At 44.3% G+C, this 17,204-nt stretch overlaps 1 protein-coding gene across 1 annotated transcript in view; it reads left to right on the top strand.

Moving 5' to 3' along the window:
* Nucleotides 1–13,001, top strand: part of LOC144278243 (cathepsin E-A-like) — a 33,418-nt gene extending 20,417 nt beyond the window's left edge. Inside the window, exons 5-9 of the mRNA XM_077839510.1 lie at nt 1,989–2,188; nt 3,277–3,399; nt 4,451–4,595; nt 12,635–12,733; nt 12,822–13,001. Of these exons, the coding sequence (XP_077695636.1) occupies nt 1,989–2,188; nt 3,277–3,399; nt 4,451–4,595; nt 12,635–12,733; nt 12,822–13,001 (747 nt within the window). The remainder of the gene's footprint in view (nt 1–1,988; nt 2,189–3,276; nt 3,400–4,450; nt 4,596–12,634; nt 12,734–12,821) is intronic.
* Nucleotides 13,002–17,204: the final 4,203 nt, after the last annotated feature.

The following is a 17,204-nucleotide window of genomic DNA, read 5'->3' as shown; positions in this document are numbered from 1 at the left end:
GGGGAGGAGGAGGAGAAGAAGAGATGAGCTCTGCAAAGGCATGGGCCAGGTCATCCCTTCCTCCCTCCATCCCCTGCCGCTGGAAGTAGCTCCTGTCCCTTCCCTCCTGCACAGTGCCGATAGGCTGCTGCTGGCCACGTTCTGGTGTGAATCCTGGCAGAAATCTGTGGAGGGGGGCATGTGACCCTGTGTGCCTCCCCCCGCCCCCCAAGTATTCCCTTCGGAAGATGCGACACCAGGTACTGGGGGCCCAGGCAGGCATGGAGGGTGGAGCGTGCCAGGCAGGGAGGGTCAGTCACCTCTCCTCCCCCGTGTGAGAGAGGTACGTGTGTGTGCGTCACCTCTCCCCGTGAGTGTGTGTGTGGGGGGGGTAGGGGTGTGTGTATCATCCCTCCCTGTGTGAACCTTAAAGCCTTAAAGGTAAGAAGGTAAATAAAAATAATCCAACTACACAGTATTTCTTTTTAATGGGGGCTCAGTCAACTTAATGTTAATCTGAATGTTTGTACTGCATAGGTCTGCCTGATTGCCATTGAGCTCGTTTGAATACAAATAATTTTACCAGGTGCTCCTTATTCAGGAAAGGGAAATATGGTCACCCTGCCTCAAACCCAGCTCACATTGGGGCAGACAGAGGGGCTTAGCACCCAGAGAGGCAGGGCCCTATTGGATGCTGGCTGACATGGAGTGGGGGGGGTGCTAGGAAGAGGAGCACAGACTTCCCTGGAGGGACGGGGTCTCCCTGGTCCTGCCTTACTCACAGAGATTCAGAAAGAGAGGCCAGACCCCTCCCCCAGAGAGGAGTAAAGCCTCCCAAATCACTTGAGGGAAAGGGAGAAGGGTTTGGACCCCCATAGGGGCAGGGCCCTCCAGATCCCAACTCACACATGGATGACCCCAGCCCTCCTTAGGTTTCAGGATTATTGCTGCCCTATTCTCCCACACCCTTGGCATGTGGGATGTGTCTCCCCCCCACCCTTTGGCCCTTGCCCGGAGGGATGGGAGGCATCTCCACCTATTCCCCAACCACTAAGCCTGGGCAGGATGAGGAGAGTGGGGGAGGAGCAGGAGTGGCTGTGGTGATGGCTTCCAAGAGGAGGGGGGAATGTGGGGGTTGACAGGCTGCCACTTCTCCTGTTACCCACTTTCATGTCCCCCACCCCTACTGCCCATCCCCACTTATCCTGTCTCAGTTTGGGGAGGATCAGACCCATAGTTTGAGCCCCAAGTGTGGGCAAGAAAGAAGAACCAAGTAATTTTGTAAATAGCTGTTTTTTTAGGGGGGCTGTATCTTGGGAACCTGCGGCTCATATTACCCCAAATTTGGACCCGTAACCCTATCGCACATTCCCTTACGGCACAGGAAATTTCAAGACAATCTGAGATAGCAAATAGATTTTAGAGCACTTAGAACTGTTATCTTTTAAACAGTGATTCAACCTTAACTATAGCAAAGCTGCTGGTTCACACTAGGAGAGCTGCCAGGCCACTAAAATAAATATAAAAACATAATTTTGAAATTAGAAAAGGATATGTTATTGTCTAGTGATAGACTTCTTCCTGAGAGCACAGTAACATACAGCACTCTGGCAATATGACATAAAGCGAAATGCACGACATGTGTAGTCCTGGAACAAGTGCATCTTGTTCCAGCATGGCCCTTCATGTCTCCTGTTTGAGGCCTATGGATTGACTAGAATTAGGGCAGATATCTTCCACCTTGCCTTTCCCTTTTGACTGTAGTTTTCTGGCATGAGTTTATGAACAAGTGACAGCAGAATTAGGCCATTAAAAGGGACTTGCTTTCTAAAATATAACTGTCTTCAGCGTGATGCCTGCTAATATTAATGCAACTAACACAATTACCGGAAAGCTCTGGACATTACATTTGATAAAACTAAAAATCTGATGCGTATATAAAATGTGGTTATTTCTGTAATCTGCTCAGACTTTACTTTTCATTTGTTCCCTTTTGTAATAACAAACAGATTAGCAACATTTCCATCCAGGGGCAGGACTTTGGAGAGTCTATCTTTGAGCCCGGCATGACTTTTGCTCTTGCACACTTCGATGGCGTGCTGGGTTTAGGATACCCTTCTTTAGCAGTTGGCAGTGCTCTTCCAGTATTTGACAGCATAATCAACCAACGTCTGGTAGAGAAGCCAGTGTTTTCCTTCCACTTGATCAGGTCAGTTTTTAACACTGAATAAAGGGACACTGTCAAAAGAAGCAAATTTTAACTGTAGATTAAGAAAACCATCCATTTGTATATGTTTCATCTCCAGAAAGGACATTTTCAGGAGTAGGTCTAGATAGAAGCACCAGTGGGGGAGCATAGTAACTAAAATCATATTTACAGAAATGCTATTAAACGTATATCGTTAAAATAAACACTTGTAGATGCACAATTAATGCGCAAACCACTGAGAACTCCAAAGAAGTGTCTTGATTTAATAATCTGATGAATGGTCTACATCTGAACTATTTTTAAAATGAAAAATTGACTTTTTAAAAAGATAAGATGCAAAAGGAAACTTTTCATTGTTTTGAAAATTTCCAATTATTGGATTTTAACTTTTTTAAAAATCCACTTTTTTGTTTGAAACAACAATAACAAAATAGTCAGTTTAATATTTTAGGCTGTTTTTCCATTTTTACACCCTCCCCTTTTCTTTTTTGCATTTTGTCACTGAAAAAGCGGGTGAAAGGGAAGAAGAAAAAACTAATTTATTTTGTTGAATCAGAAAATTTAGAAAATGTTTACAAAGCATATTTACCAGCTTTTGACCAGTGCTAATAAGAACATCTGACTTTCTTACAGTGTCTTGAGCACTCATAGAGTTGTTTCATCAGCTAGTAGGAGATGAACAGAACTGCAGCACCGCAGTTGAGCGACTGTATTTCAGAAGAAAAGGGGCTATGTTCTAATCTCAGTCACACCTAGAATAACTCCATTTCAATCACTAGATTTACCCCAGATTTATACTGGGGTAAACGAAACCAGAAACTGGCCTGAGGCACTTGTTTCTAATCTCACTCCTAAACCCTCTACAACCCCTAACATTTTTAGTAAGGGGTTTAGACTGGAGGCTCTGATTTGGGGCCATCTCTAGGTATAATTATAAAATTAGAAGTTTTAGACTTCCATTGCAACATACACATTTGAAAAAGACATGAAAGGGTTGGAATTGAAAGCTGATTTCTCCCCTCTACCCCCATGTCCCACTTAAATTGTATGTCATCCAGTTTACATATTTATTTGTTTTACATTTTTAGAGGAGACGACCTTGAAAATGGTGGTGAACTGATACTGGGGGGTATAGACCAGTCGCTCTACAAAGGTTCAATTCACTGGGTTCCAGTTACTGAGAAAAGCTACTGGCAAATTCATGTTAACAAGTACGTTTGCATGTCTATAAATCTGATGAAACTGTGCCTCTCTGTGTAAGCCCATTAAAATCCCAGGACATCTGTGCTACAGTGGCCACCCTGGATGTACTGCCTCCCAAAAACAGTGCTTCTGGGAAAGACCTGAAGATAATTAGTGTATCCTGTGCTCCTACTAATATTACGGGAAGCACTAACTTTGGTGGCTGGTACTCGGAGGAGTGTCCTTTATTAGCAGGTCATATTAAGGGCCTAATGGACATCCGTGGGAATTGTGGGAATCCTTACTCTCCTGGGTAAGGGATATTCATGTGATCTGCTGTTCAATTCCTGGCTTGCCACAGCCTTCCTGTGTGACAGCAGTCTAGTCACGTAGGCCATGTCTACACTAGAGAGTTTACAGTGGCGCAGCTGTACCTATGCACCTGGGCCGCAGTAAGCTCCCTTGTGTAGCTGCTCTGTGCCAACAGGAGAGAGCTCTCCTCTCGACATAATTACTCCTACCCCAACGAGCGGCAGTAGCTATGTTAGCGGGAGAAGCTCTCCCGCAAACATAGTGCTTTCCACACTGGCACTTATGTTGGTGTAACATATGTCGCTCGGGGGTGGGGGTGGGGCGTTTTTTCCCATCCCTGTGCGGCACAAGTCATACTGATATAAGTGGTAATGTAGACATGGCCTTAGCCTTGCTGTTCCTACTATTTAAAATGATTGTAATAATAACAGTTCCCAACCTTGAATACATTCATCGATGTTTGTGAGATGCTCAGAGGATATATTGGTTGGGGTCAGATCAGTGATAGACCTTCAACTCCTATGCAGTAAGAAGAGCAGATGACACACACACAAATTATTTCCAAAGCTCTCTTGCCCTAGTTTTCTGTGAATGCTATCCTTCTTTTGGAATCAGGACACCCTAAAGTTAGTATAAATTTTGAACCAGATGCTTGTATTTTAACTGGCAGCATAGACTTGCTTAAATTCCCTGATAACTGTGTCATCACTCTTAGTGTATCTGCACTCTCTGTTTAAAGTGTATGTGTTTTGGTTTTTCCACATGCAGCGTGAAAATCCAGGGACGGGTTGCGCTTTGCTTCCATGGTTGTGAAGCCATTGTTGATTCAGGCACTTCTCTTATTACTGGCCCCTCTTTACAAATAAGACAACTACAGGAGCATATTGGGGCCAGTCCAACACAAACCGGAGAGGTAAAAACCATAGAGCGGGACAAAAAACTCAGAGGAAGTAAAGTAATGATTTGATACAAATGCTCATGTGAGGGGGGCAGGGAAAGAGATAAAATGATTAAAATTAGGCACAAAGTAGGCACTAGGAGAAAAGCTTGCTGCTTGTACAGAGCTGAAATCAGGGCAAGATATTTGATTTGTATTGTTTTTATCCTTCCCCGCCACCTTTGTTTGCAAGATATCTCTTCCCTCATTAATGACACATGGATCTAGTAGAAGCATCTGTTTATGGAAATGTTCTGTTAAAGTTGCTCAGATGATCATGACATCATATGACCGATCTACTACCTTGTAAAACAAGAGAGAATTACCCTTCCTAGGTCATATGGCATGACTGTTAACTCCTTAAAGTCCAGAGCAGTTCCAGGCTGACTGACCGTCAGAATCCGGAAATTAAGATAAAAAGACATGTAATAATTCCATCGAAGGGCACAGGTGTCAGCTGAGCTTATGAGAGCTAACGTTGTTACCAGGGCCCCTAGAGGGGGACACAGTTCTATCATTCAAAATATTCTCGTTCATTTGCATGTAACATCCCAATCCCTGTCTTCCATCCCCCTTCTCTCCCTTGTCTCTCTCATTCCTCCCTCTCTTCCCTGCTCTACCCCTCCTCCCACTTTCTTCTTCCCTCCATGTTCCCTTTTCTCCTCCCTGCTGCTGCATCTTCACCTTCTACAGCATCCTGCTGCCGTCTCCTCCATGCTCCAAGTCTCCTTTCCTCTCAGTCTCCAATTGCTCCCTGCCACCCCCTGCTTTCCACATGTGGCTCACTCTCGCCTATCTCCCTGCTTCTGTTCCACTCCCGGCTAGGCCACTCCCGCCCAGCTGCTGCCACTCTCATCCTCTGATGCTTTCTAGGGTTGCCAACTTTCCAGTCTCTGGAAGCTAGACACCCCTGCTCCACCCCCTCCTCTGAGGCCCGCCCCCTGCTCCACCCCCTCCCCCAAGGTCCCGCCCTCTGCTCACTCCTCCCCCTCCCGCCCGGCACCCAGCCCAGGGGCTGCAGTACTCCCTCCTACCGCTGCGCCTGCCCCTGCCCCTCGGCACATTCGGCAGGGAGCCGGACCCAGGCAGGGAGCGGAGGGCCGGGGCCACGCTCTGGGGCGGCGTGAGAGCGCAGCCAGCGCGGTAGCCGGCTGCAAGAGAGAGTCTGGCCGCGAGAGGCGGCGGCGGCAGTGGGTGGCGGACAGGGCACCTCTCCCAACCTGGTGGGCCAGTTTTTTTGTTTTTTTTTGGGGGGGGGGCACTTGCTCGCCCATGTGTCCCCCCCCCCCCCCCACACACATGTTGCCCCTGCAGGCGGCAACCAGACTTTTGGTGCCTGGTCAGTGTTTCCAACCAGACACTTTCAGGTGCCGTTTTTGACTGGACTTTCCAGTCGAAAACCAGACACCTGGCAACCCTCATGCTTTCCCTCCTATGTGCAGCTTCACCATCTCCTTCAGGGACCTCTCCTTTGATGTCCAAACAGCTTTGCTTCCTCACTTTGAGGCTTGTCAGTCTGCCTGCTTGCAGCCGTATTCATTCCTATATGCATTGAAATGGTAGTCCCACATAGTCTGGGAGCATGTGTAATGCCATGGGCAAATTAATGATAGAAAGGTAAGGGAGATGTCATTTGATTCGTAAAAATCTACAGAATCATAATTTCCATGGTACCACGCTCTGCACTGATTAGGGGGACTCGCTGCCCCCACCCCCACCTCTCTCGTTCACAGCTCCAGGTCCTCTAGTTGATGGAGATTTATTATACATGAAGATGGTAGAGTCTTTGCTGCTCTTTATTTGATCTGTCAGGACAGCTGATTGGACTTTGCACCTCACAGTACTGGAAGACTTTGTGAAATACTTTTTTGCTTAAGATTTAACGAATTATTATGTATGATTGCTTGGTACCTCAGTGAAATAAGAGGTGTAGAAAAAGTTTGACACTGACATATGGGAGGCATTTTGAAAAGGAAATTGGGTTGTTCAAAGATCACCAGTTCCCTTCTGTGGACTTGGTTCAGATGAAGCCCTAGAACAGTGGTTCTCAAACTTTTGTACTGGTGACCCCTTTCAAATAGCAAGCCTCTGAGTGCGACCCCCCCCCCTTTATAAATTAAAAACATTTTAAAATATATTTAACACCATTATAAATGCTGAATGCAAAACGGGGTTTGGGGTGGAGGCTGACAGCTCGTGTTGCCCCATGTAATAACCTCTCAACCCCCTGAGAGGTCCTGACTCCCAGTTTGAGAATCCCTGCCCTAGAGCATGAAAACAGAGCAATGAAATTCACAGGAGGGATTGCTGGGCATAACACAACATCCAAATGTTCTATCCCAGTTTTTCCTGACAACCCCAGCACTCTGCTGAATTTTGAACGAAATATTAAGCAAGGCTGGGATGACTTCCCCAGAAGTAACCAAGCACCATCTGGACTCATTATATGCTGTTAAATGCCAAGAAGTGGTAATTTTAAAGCTACAGGGTGAGCTTACTTGCACAGGCCATTCATGTATGATGGACTGGAGCTCATTAATACCATGATGAAAGCAGTCTTCAGTGATGAGATAGCTAACGATGTCAGCTGAATGGATACTTTGGGTCATGACTTGTATGAAGCCTTCAAAACCTAAAGAATTATTCAAGGCTCCATCAATCAATGGGCTACAATCAAGAAGAACAGACTAAAGCTGTGGTTGAATGCAAAGAAGGAAGTCAGAGTGAAGGTAGCAGGGACTATGACGGAGCTAACCGCAGACAAGTTATCGCTTACTTGTTTCCTGGTCGTGTCCAGATCTCAGCATGATGTTGATCTAAGTCAGACTTTGGGAAATTACAAGTTCTCCATGGGACCACAATCGATGTTTGAATGTGATGGAATAATGCATCTGTGCCAGGCAGAAAGCAAACTAATTCACATTTTGCATGGTCTTCCTAAGCCAGTACCTACTAACAACGTGACCAGTATCTTATGCCAGCAGAGGCTTTTTAGCATAGCAATCACAGATGATATGGCTGAGGTACAACTTCTCAGTGAATCAGAAACAGTTAAAACCTGCCAAGATTTGGCTGTACATAAGAACAGCCATACTGGGTCAGACCAAAGGTCCATCTAGTCCAGTATCCTGTCTTCTGACAGTGGCCAATGCCAGGTGCCCCAGAGGGAATGAGCAGGTAATCATCAAGTGATCCATTCCCTGTCGCTCATTCCCAGCTTCTGGCAAACAGAGGCTAGGGACACCATCCCTGCCCATCCTGATTAACAGCCATTGATGGACCTATCCTCCATGAATTTATCTAGTTCTTTTTTGAACCCTGTTATAGTCTTGGCCTTCACAACATCCTATAGCAAAGAGTTCCACAGGTTGACTGAGCGTTGTATGAAAAAATACTTCCTTTTCTTTGTTTTAAATCTGCTGCCTATTAATTTAATTTGGTGACCCCTAGTTTGTGTGTTATGGGAAGGAGTAAATAACACTTCCTTATCTACTTTCTCCAAACCAGTCATGATTTTATAGACCTTAAGCATATCCCACCTTAGCTATCTCTTTTCCAAGCTGAAAAGTCCCAGTCTTATTAATCTCTCCTCAAATGGAAACCATTTCATACTCCTAATAATTTTTTGTTGCCCTTTTCTGAACCTTTTCCAAGTCCAATAGTATTCAAGAAGTGGACATACCACGGATTTACATAGAGGCAATATGATATTTTCTGTCATATTATCTGTCCATTTCCCAATGATTCCCAACATTGTTAGCTTTTTGGACTGCCCCTGCACGCTGAGTGGATGTTTTCAGAGAACTATCCACAATGACTCCAAGATCTCTTTCTTGAGTGGTAACTGCTAATTTAGACCCCATCATTTTATATGTATAGTTGGGATTATGTTTTCCAATGTGAAACTACTTTGCATTTATCAACTTTGAATTTCATCTGCCATTTTGTTGCCTAATCACCCAGTTTTGAGAGATCCTTCTGTAGCTCTTTGCAGTCTGACTGGAACTTAACTATCTTAAGTAGTTTTGTATCATCTGCAAATTTTGCCGCCTCACTGTTTACCCCCTTTTCCAGATCATTTATGAATATGTTGAATAGGACTGGACCCAGTACAGACCCTGGGGGACACCCACTATTGAACTCTCTCCATTCTTAAAACTGTACACTTCATTATGAGGCTACAGCAAAAATACTGGCCTAATGACAAAGTCCATCTCATGTTTGACATGTATGCAGAGGAGTCAATTAAAAAGATTGCCAAAAATACCTGGTATTGCCCCTGTCCAATACAAAGTCACTGACTCCATGAACATTTCCAATGTCATCATGAAGAAGCTACTGTCTCGTATCCCCATGAAGGATGAACTAACCTCATACCTTGCAGGAAAAATACTCCAGTGTGCAAATAATTGTTCAAAGAATTTCACGGTCACATGGCATAATGAAGCAGCTGCCTCACACTGTTCAGTGCAGTTTCTTCATAGTTCCCATGAGGAGTCTGACACTAAAATTACCTTGCATGTCATCAGTGCCACAGAAAGAGATGCTACTAAACTCTAGGTTTTTGCACAAGACACAGATGTTCTAGAGCTCTCCATGAGTTGCTACCCAAGGCTTCCGCAAGATCCTGGTTTTGCACCTGCTGCTGGGAAACAGAATTGCAGTACATAGGTGCCACAAGTACTCCTTTTCTTCCTTCAGAGCTATGTTCCTATCATGCAAACCATTAAAAGCTGCAGCACTGCTTGGTTTCCATGCTCTTTCAGGATATGACACTACTGGAAGACATGCTGGAAAGACCAAATTATCATACTGGAAGGCATTTGAGTCAGCATTCAAAGACTTTCTCTTCACTCTGAGGGTGTTCGGAATGGCTGACGCAGTCACTGATGAGGTCATAAATGCATTGGAGCCATTCATATGCCAACTTTACCATTTGAAGACCAACGTTATGATACTTGCAGAGCTACATAGGTGGATGTTTTCAAGAAGCAAGCAGAGAAAAATTGCTACTGATAAGGGATGCATTTATATGTGCTATCAAGAGGGTGAATTATCAAGCAATGGAATGGCTTTAGGGTGATTGAGCATGTCCAAAACTACCTTCCTTTATAGGGCATGGATGGGTCTTGGAGGAGGGACTGATCACATCGGTTATGTGTAAAATACCACGTGTTCCCAAATCAGTCCTTCAGCTAATCAAATACCTGTGTGCAAAGAACAGATGCTCATTGTCCTGCAAATGTTTGGCCAGCAGCCTGCCTTGCACGGAGAGGTGCAAGTGCAGTACGGACGAGGATCAGCATGACAACGTATCTAGCAGTGGAGTAGATGGAGATGACACTGATGATGACTTTGATGAATAAATGTTTTCAGTCCTTTCATGTCAAGGCAACTTACCTAGGATTACCAAAGGTCAATTTATCATAGAATCATAGAATATCAGGGTTGGAAGGGACCTCAGGAGGTCATCTAGTCCAACCCCCGCTCAAAGCAGGACCGATCCCCGACTAAATCATCCCAGCCAGAGCTTTGTCAAGCCTGACCTTAAAAACTTCTAGGGAAGGAGATTCCACCACCTCCCTAGGTAACGCATTCCAGTGTTTCACCACCCTCATAGTGAAAAAGTTTTTCCTAATATCCAACCTAAACCTCCCCCACTGCAACTTGAGACCATTACTCCTTGTTCCGTCATCTGCTACCACTGAGAACAGTCTAGAGCCATCCTCTTTGGAACCCCCTTTCAGGTAGTTGAAAGCAGCTATCAAATCCCCCCTCATTCTTCCCTTCTGAAGACTAAACATCCCCCAGTTCCCTCAGCCTCTCCTCATAAGTCATGTGTTCCAGTCCCCTAATCATTGTTAAAGTATAATTTAGAAAGCATTGATTTTTAAATACACACACACACACACACACACACACACACACACACACACACACACACGTTCTAGGTTTGTCATGTTTGGTACCATTATGTTTGTGGGGGGAAAGGGCTTTCGAAATATACCCAACTCAAACCTTTTCCAATGACCTTGTATTATCAAAATTTCCACCAACCAGAGGACCTGAGGCAGGGAGTCTCTTCTACCCTGGTGCAGAAGGTGACATTATTGAAATTATGATGCTATAGATTTTATGAATCAAATAATATTCCTTTATCTTTTAATTACTAACTTGCCCACAGAATGGGATTTTACTACATTGTGTTCCCAAACTAATATTGCTGAGCTGTCATGCATGGAGTGGTGTATGAAAACACTGCCACCTTGAGGTGTATTATAAATAGAATACAATGCCAACACATTGATTATAACACATTACGACAATGCTATAAAGTCGAGTCCATTTCAGTGCTTCAGCTTCTCTCTCTGATGTGTTTCACATTTCCCATGTACTTCATAGGTAAAACAAAACTATGAGCTCACATGGCCTGAACTTGTTCTCGACACATTTGTGGTGTAAATGGAGCTACATTTTGGCTTGAGCTGGGAGAAAATTTTTCAGCGAAATTTTTTTTCTGTTAAAAAAAAAATTGAGATTCAGCCACATCAGAAGGTTTTGTGAATTTGTGTGGGTTTCACTGAATTGTTCATGTTGGGGGGGGAAAGTTTCCAAAAATGTCAAACTGAAGCATTGTGATTTTTTCAATTGAAAAGACTTTTTGTTAGGAAATTGCCTTCAAATTTTTTTTTTTTAAATCTAAAACATTAAAAACACTCAAAATTGAAATGAAACATTTTGGTTGAAATGAAATGTTTTGTTCGACCCACAACACTTTTTTTTTTAGACCTTTCAATTCACCAAAAATGAAAAAAAAATTTGTTTGTTTTGTTTTGCAAGTGGTAGTGAACTGAAAAATCTATTACTTGCCCAGCTCTAATTTATGACCCCCATAGCCCACTAGGCATTATCTTGGCTCTGTTATATTGTGTGTGTATATATATATATATATATCACAATATGCTCTGCAGCTCTACTTAGCTCTTGTTTTCCAGAATGCACTCGACAGACATACAAAATACTTGGGGAATATATTTTCATAAACTAGATTTTTAAAAATATTCCTTCTGTTGTAGAACAATAGGCCAAAACACTATAGCTTACAACAAAGCTCCCAGAGGGTATCAGACCATCCTTTGGAACGGTCAAAAGTTATTTTCATTTTTTTAATGAATGGAGCAACTGGAGAGGCAATAAATAAATAAAATAAAAAACCCAACAAAACAAAAACAACAACAACAACAAAACAAATCCCACACAAACACGCAACAAAACCCCCTCTCATATATTCACTGTGAATTAGTGTAATATTTATAGCAATGAATGGGCGGGCATTTTAGATTGTGATCTATCAGCTGTTCTTGGAATTCCACTTTAGTGTAGTATAATATAGAACACAATATGTCCCACAGACCTTCTGGATGGATTTCCTCCCTCTGAAAATATGATGTTCCTGTACAGTATGGGGAAAGTTGTGGCTGTAAGTCACTCACTGTGGAGGCTCTAAGGAGAGAAAACATACTGGAGGCAGCTTCCAGGACTGTGCCTGTGGCAGGCTTCTGGGAGCATTGGAATTATGCACTTAGCAGCACCCATTACAAGAGGCAATGAGAACTCATGCTGGAGCCTGGGTTTGCTTGCATATGTGGAAGGAGGAGGAGCCATGTCCTCAGAGACCCCTCCATTTTGGACATCACTAGCCTTGCTGTCAGCCCTAGATTCCATTGGTCCTTGGGTGCTGGGAGTCTGAGAAGTCTGTGTTCAACTCTGTGTATTAGCTCAAAGAGCAGGAGGCCTCCTTATACATTCCCACCACTTGCACTCCTGTGCAGGACCATAATATAGTCTTGTACGTTGACCATTAGGTCTGAAAAAAAATAAATGACAATACCAAACCAGACTGCAAAGTTTGATATTCTGGTTGCTAGGTTGATAGACTGATTATAATTTTGAATAAAAAGGCAATGTAAAAAAACCCAAACAAACCCCAAGTCAACCAATATATTTTGTTATAGTTTGTTGTAGACTGCAGGAGACTGTCAAGCCTGCCACATATAAGTTTCACCATTGGACACAGAGAATACACGTTAACAGCAAAAGAGTATATAATAAAGGTATGTATATAAATTCTAAGAAATGGTATCTACCAAATTATGAGATGATAATATGTAATTCTACATAGAAATGTGTTTTTAATTTCAGGAAACCATAGAAGAAAAAACCGTGTGCATCAGTGGCTTTCAGTCTCTGGATATTGCCACTCACTCTGGCCAGCTATGGATTTTAGGAGATGTATTCATGTCTGCGTTTTACTGTGTTTTTGACCGTGGAAATGATAGAGTGGGATTTGCAAAAACCTCTCAAAGAAGGGAGCGTTCCTGAGGCCCTAATGGCATCAGTTCTGCCTTAAACACATGTTATTTCAGGGTTATGAGATGAGCCTGAACTAAAACCCTGGATCTGAATATTGCTCCCAACAAATTTCACATGGGTTTAGGGTGGGTTTGAAATTGAATTCAGAATACAAATTTTGTAGCTAGGTTCCATTTCTATACATTTGCAACAGACACATTTATTTCTAAATCAGTGATTGAAAGACCAAAAGCCCTAGGAAGGACTGTGTCAAAAAACCTAGTAAATGCCTGTACAACAACTTGCCTGTAGGATTTGCATTGGGGTGGGAGGGAAAGTGTGCTTGGGAGAAGACTGCTAAATAATGCAAAGATGATTGTGTATCAGTTGCAGTTATGGGAACCTAATCTGACTAGTGTTGGGTATTTCTCTTCCTTTGCTTGTCAGTTTCAGCCTTCTAGTTCCTGACTAAATATTTTCTTTTTATCATTTAATTATTGCTTTTATTTTTCTCATTATTTGCTGGGGTTTGTTCCAGCCTTTCTCCCTCTGTCCTTTATTGATACTCTTTATGTGCACAAAGCTTCAATCCCTACTCTTTTTACTACCATCACTTAAATGTGATCTCCTGTTTCTTACTTATTCTCTCTGACTTGTCTTTTTCCTCAGGTAAATTCTTTTTCTACACTTTCTTTTTCTTTATTAGGCTAGAGTTTTGCAATTACTGGGTCTTCAGTCAGCAAAGATGCTGGAACTAGGGGTGCCGCGCCCCCTGGCTCAAAGTAGTTTCCATTCTATACAGTGTTTACAGTTTGGTTCAATGGTTCTCAGTACCCCCACTATAAAAATTGTTCCCGCACCACTGTCAGTCAGATGCTGTCTTTAGTGCCTGACATCTCCACACCTTGATGGATTGAAACAGCTGGGATTGGCATCCACTTGCAGGGCAAGAAATCCAACAGTGAAGCTTGTATTGCACAATTGCTGCAAAGAGAGAGACTGTTATGTGGGAATGACACTGTAGCATCACCTTGTTCCACGAAAGATACAAAAATAGGACCCCAATGTAGACCTGTGCTGTTCCACATTTTGAGAGACATCATTAGCAGCAGTTTTGACTGAGATGCAAAATAGTTCCGAGTCACAGGTAGCCAAGCTGTCCTCTGTTGTGTAATTGATTGAACAATAATGAATTCATCTGATTTATACCTATCTGAATATTCATCTTGCTTGTTAGATCTGATTCTAGCTATTAACATACAAATGAATAAAATTTGATCAAGAAAAATTGGTTTGAGTTGGTGCTTTTTTCATTTCATTTTATATTTTCTTTCAATGGAAAATAAGTTATCTAGGGCCATGTTAATGAAAAAAAGGAAGGGAAAATCCCAAAGACATCATAAGGGAGGGGAGGGAAGCACACAGCCAAGCAACATGCTCCAAATGCCTCTTCCTCTCCTCCAAGAGCCATTGAATGTCCATTTGTGGCGATCCCACATGCTCAGAAGTCTGCTGGGGATGATCAGGACTTTGTGGGGACAGGTTGTAGGGCGGGGCAGCTGTTGTAGGTAGCATATTGCTCACGCAAGCAGAAGGATACCTGTCCCCAAGTTGATTTTCAAGGATTACATAAATCCTTCAGTCTTTTTCTGCCTGCAGCATATTCCCAGGAAAAGCTTTGTTACTTTAGTTTCCCGATATGCAGTCTAACTGTTGGTCTAGAAGATTAAGTATTGTGAAGGGCTGATTTATGTGGGTTCTAAATGTGCTATGGCTTCCACTTGACCAGGAAGTGTGGAGTAGTCTCATATAGTGACTACTCTTTCTTGGCTGCCACCTGACATGATCAGGGCAGCTTCTCAGTGGTTGCCGCACCCACTAGCATCACACCCTGTGTGGGAAGCATTCTGCAGAGAGGTGGCCCAGCAGCTGCAGGCAGAGGCAAATTAAGATTTATTGGAGCCCTGGTCACAAAGAACATTTTGGACTCCCAGACCCCAGGGGGAACCGGAACTCGGGGGGGGGGGGACAGACAGTAGGACATGCCCCCCGACTTTTTAACATGGGCATAGTAGCCTTGGGCAGGCATGGTGGCAGTGGTAGGGGCTGCACTTCACAGTGGAGGAGCTGATTAAGATGATTAGCTCTCCTGGTGTGAAGCACAGCCCCTGCTAGTTCTTCCCAGTGGGGGGCTGATATGGGCCTTAGCCCTGCCCTCGCCATGGGACCCTGTCCCCTGCCTCTCCTCTCCCCCCAGGCCCCACCCCCTGGCCAGTGCGGAGGCTGGAACCAGGCAGTAGTAAGAGCCTCCCAGGAATCCCTGGACCCTCCACCTGCCATGGGTTGCACTCCCGGGGGGTGGGGACATGGACCAGGGTCTGCTCTTTGGCAGCCTAACCCCCTGCCCAGGACAGGTAGAAGGTCCGGGGTCCCTAGGCAGCTCTTACCATTGCATGACTCCAGCTTCTGGCCTGGCCAGGTGGTGGGGCCCCAGGGGGTGGAGGAGGAACAGGGGCCAGGGCTACAGTTCCAGTGCAGGTGGTCCCCTCTACTTCCACACACATTCTGGTGCTCCGATAGGGGCCCACAAATTAGCCAGGACCCTGTGGGCTTGTGCATTAATCCATCACTGGCTGCCGGCGGTTTAAGCAGGTACTGTTCCTCTGGGTAGGCGGGGGTAAAATGGGTCCCAGCTGGAGCCATCTTTTCCACCCCCAGAGCCTCTTGGCCCCAGAACTATATTGACTTCTTGGGGACTAGGACCATGTGGCGTCCCTCTCCCCACAGACATGTGGCAGGGAGGAGCCAGCCAGATACTTGAAGGCAGCAGAGCAGCGGCTGGATATGTTTGTGCTGCGAGTGACAGACACTGATGATGTCAGCAGACTGCTTTCTGCAGTTCTCATTCTGACCACACTCTGCCCTGTGCTGACTGGCTGTTTGCACCAACTCTCTCCCTTCGTTTGACTTTCCAGATAGCTACGCCCCGCAGAACACCACGCCACTGAGAAGATTTAAATACACAGATAAATAAATAAGCATGATTCATGGAAGTAACATGACATTTGCCATTGTCACGTTGCTCACTTGGCTTGTGTATTCTACCCTTTCCCCTGCCCAGTCTGTCTTGTTTATTTAGACTGTAGGCTCTTCAGTGCAGGGACTGTCTCAGAGTGTGTCTATACGACAATGGAAGGTGTGATTGCAGCTCTCTTGGCCCCACACTATAGCTCTAATCTACCTAGCACATCGTGGGTTCTACAAGCCTACCTGGTCCCCCTGGCTCCATATTCGGCTTGCTAGCCAGGACTGAAGCCCATGCCACTGCATCTTCGCTGCCGGTTTTAACTCCAAGGTTATGCCTACCAGAGCTGCAATCACACCTGCCATAGCAGTGTGGACATATCCTTATTCTGTGTTTGTACAGTGCTTAGCATATCGCTTGGTCCCCTGGGCACTTCCATGATATATACATGTTTGAAATGACGGACACAGTCATTTACAAATGACACTTTATGCCGTCACTTCTGACACTCACTTTAAACTCTGGAATGCAAAAGCGATCAGCTGAATTCAAAGAAGACTTCTGGTGCTATGGAAATGTACACGTATTACAGCAAGCTTCCTTAAATCTCCTTCCACCGCTCTCCCAGGTGACAGGATTATGCGTTTGGGGTGTTCCCTCTGATAACTATGTTCTGATTAGTCAAAACGGAATGATCTGGGCTAATGTTTGGAAGGTTCTGCCAGATGAAGCCTACTATGCAGGCTAGTGCACAGGACAACTAGATACCCAATCTTACAGAATAGAAATTCTGAGGTTGGAGGGGCTGATAGGTTGGGCACCTAGCCCACATCAAAGTGAGCAGGTTCAATTGTTAACAATATGCTTTAAAATAATCTCCATGTTTAAGGACATATTCTTGAGGCAGCCATATTCCTACTCAAGGCTTGGTCCCAATAAACTGATTTCCTTTAGATGCAATACTCCAGACCAGTTACCAGATATAGGCGCACAGCATGTAGTCTCCCTTTTATGGAAACCAATCCTTTAAGAAGAGCACTGACCCAACAAATAAGGAGCAGTGTCAATTGAGAAACTTGATAATGCTGTACTTCAGGACAAGCTTAGTGGTTCTGAACAAATAGAAGACCCATTTCTGGCATTGACAAAGTTTGACACACGGACTTTTAGACTTGAAGCTTTTGTTGTTACAGACCTAGGAAGTCTAT

This window comes from Eretmochelys imbricata, chromosome 1 (assembly GCF_965152235.1).
Source record: "Eretmochelys imbricata isolate rEreImb1 chromosome 1, rEreImb1.hap1, whole genome shotgun sequence".
Classification (NCBI taxonomy): domain Eukaryota; kingdom Metazoa; phylum Chordata; order Testudines; family Cheloniidae; genus Eretmochelys; species Eretmochelys imbricata.
This window is presented reverse-complemented; position numbering and strand designations above follow the sequence as displayed.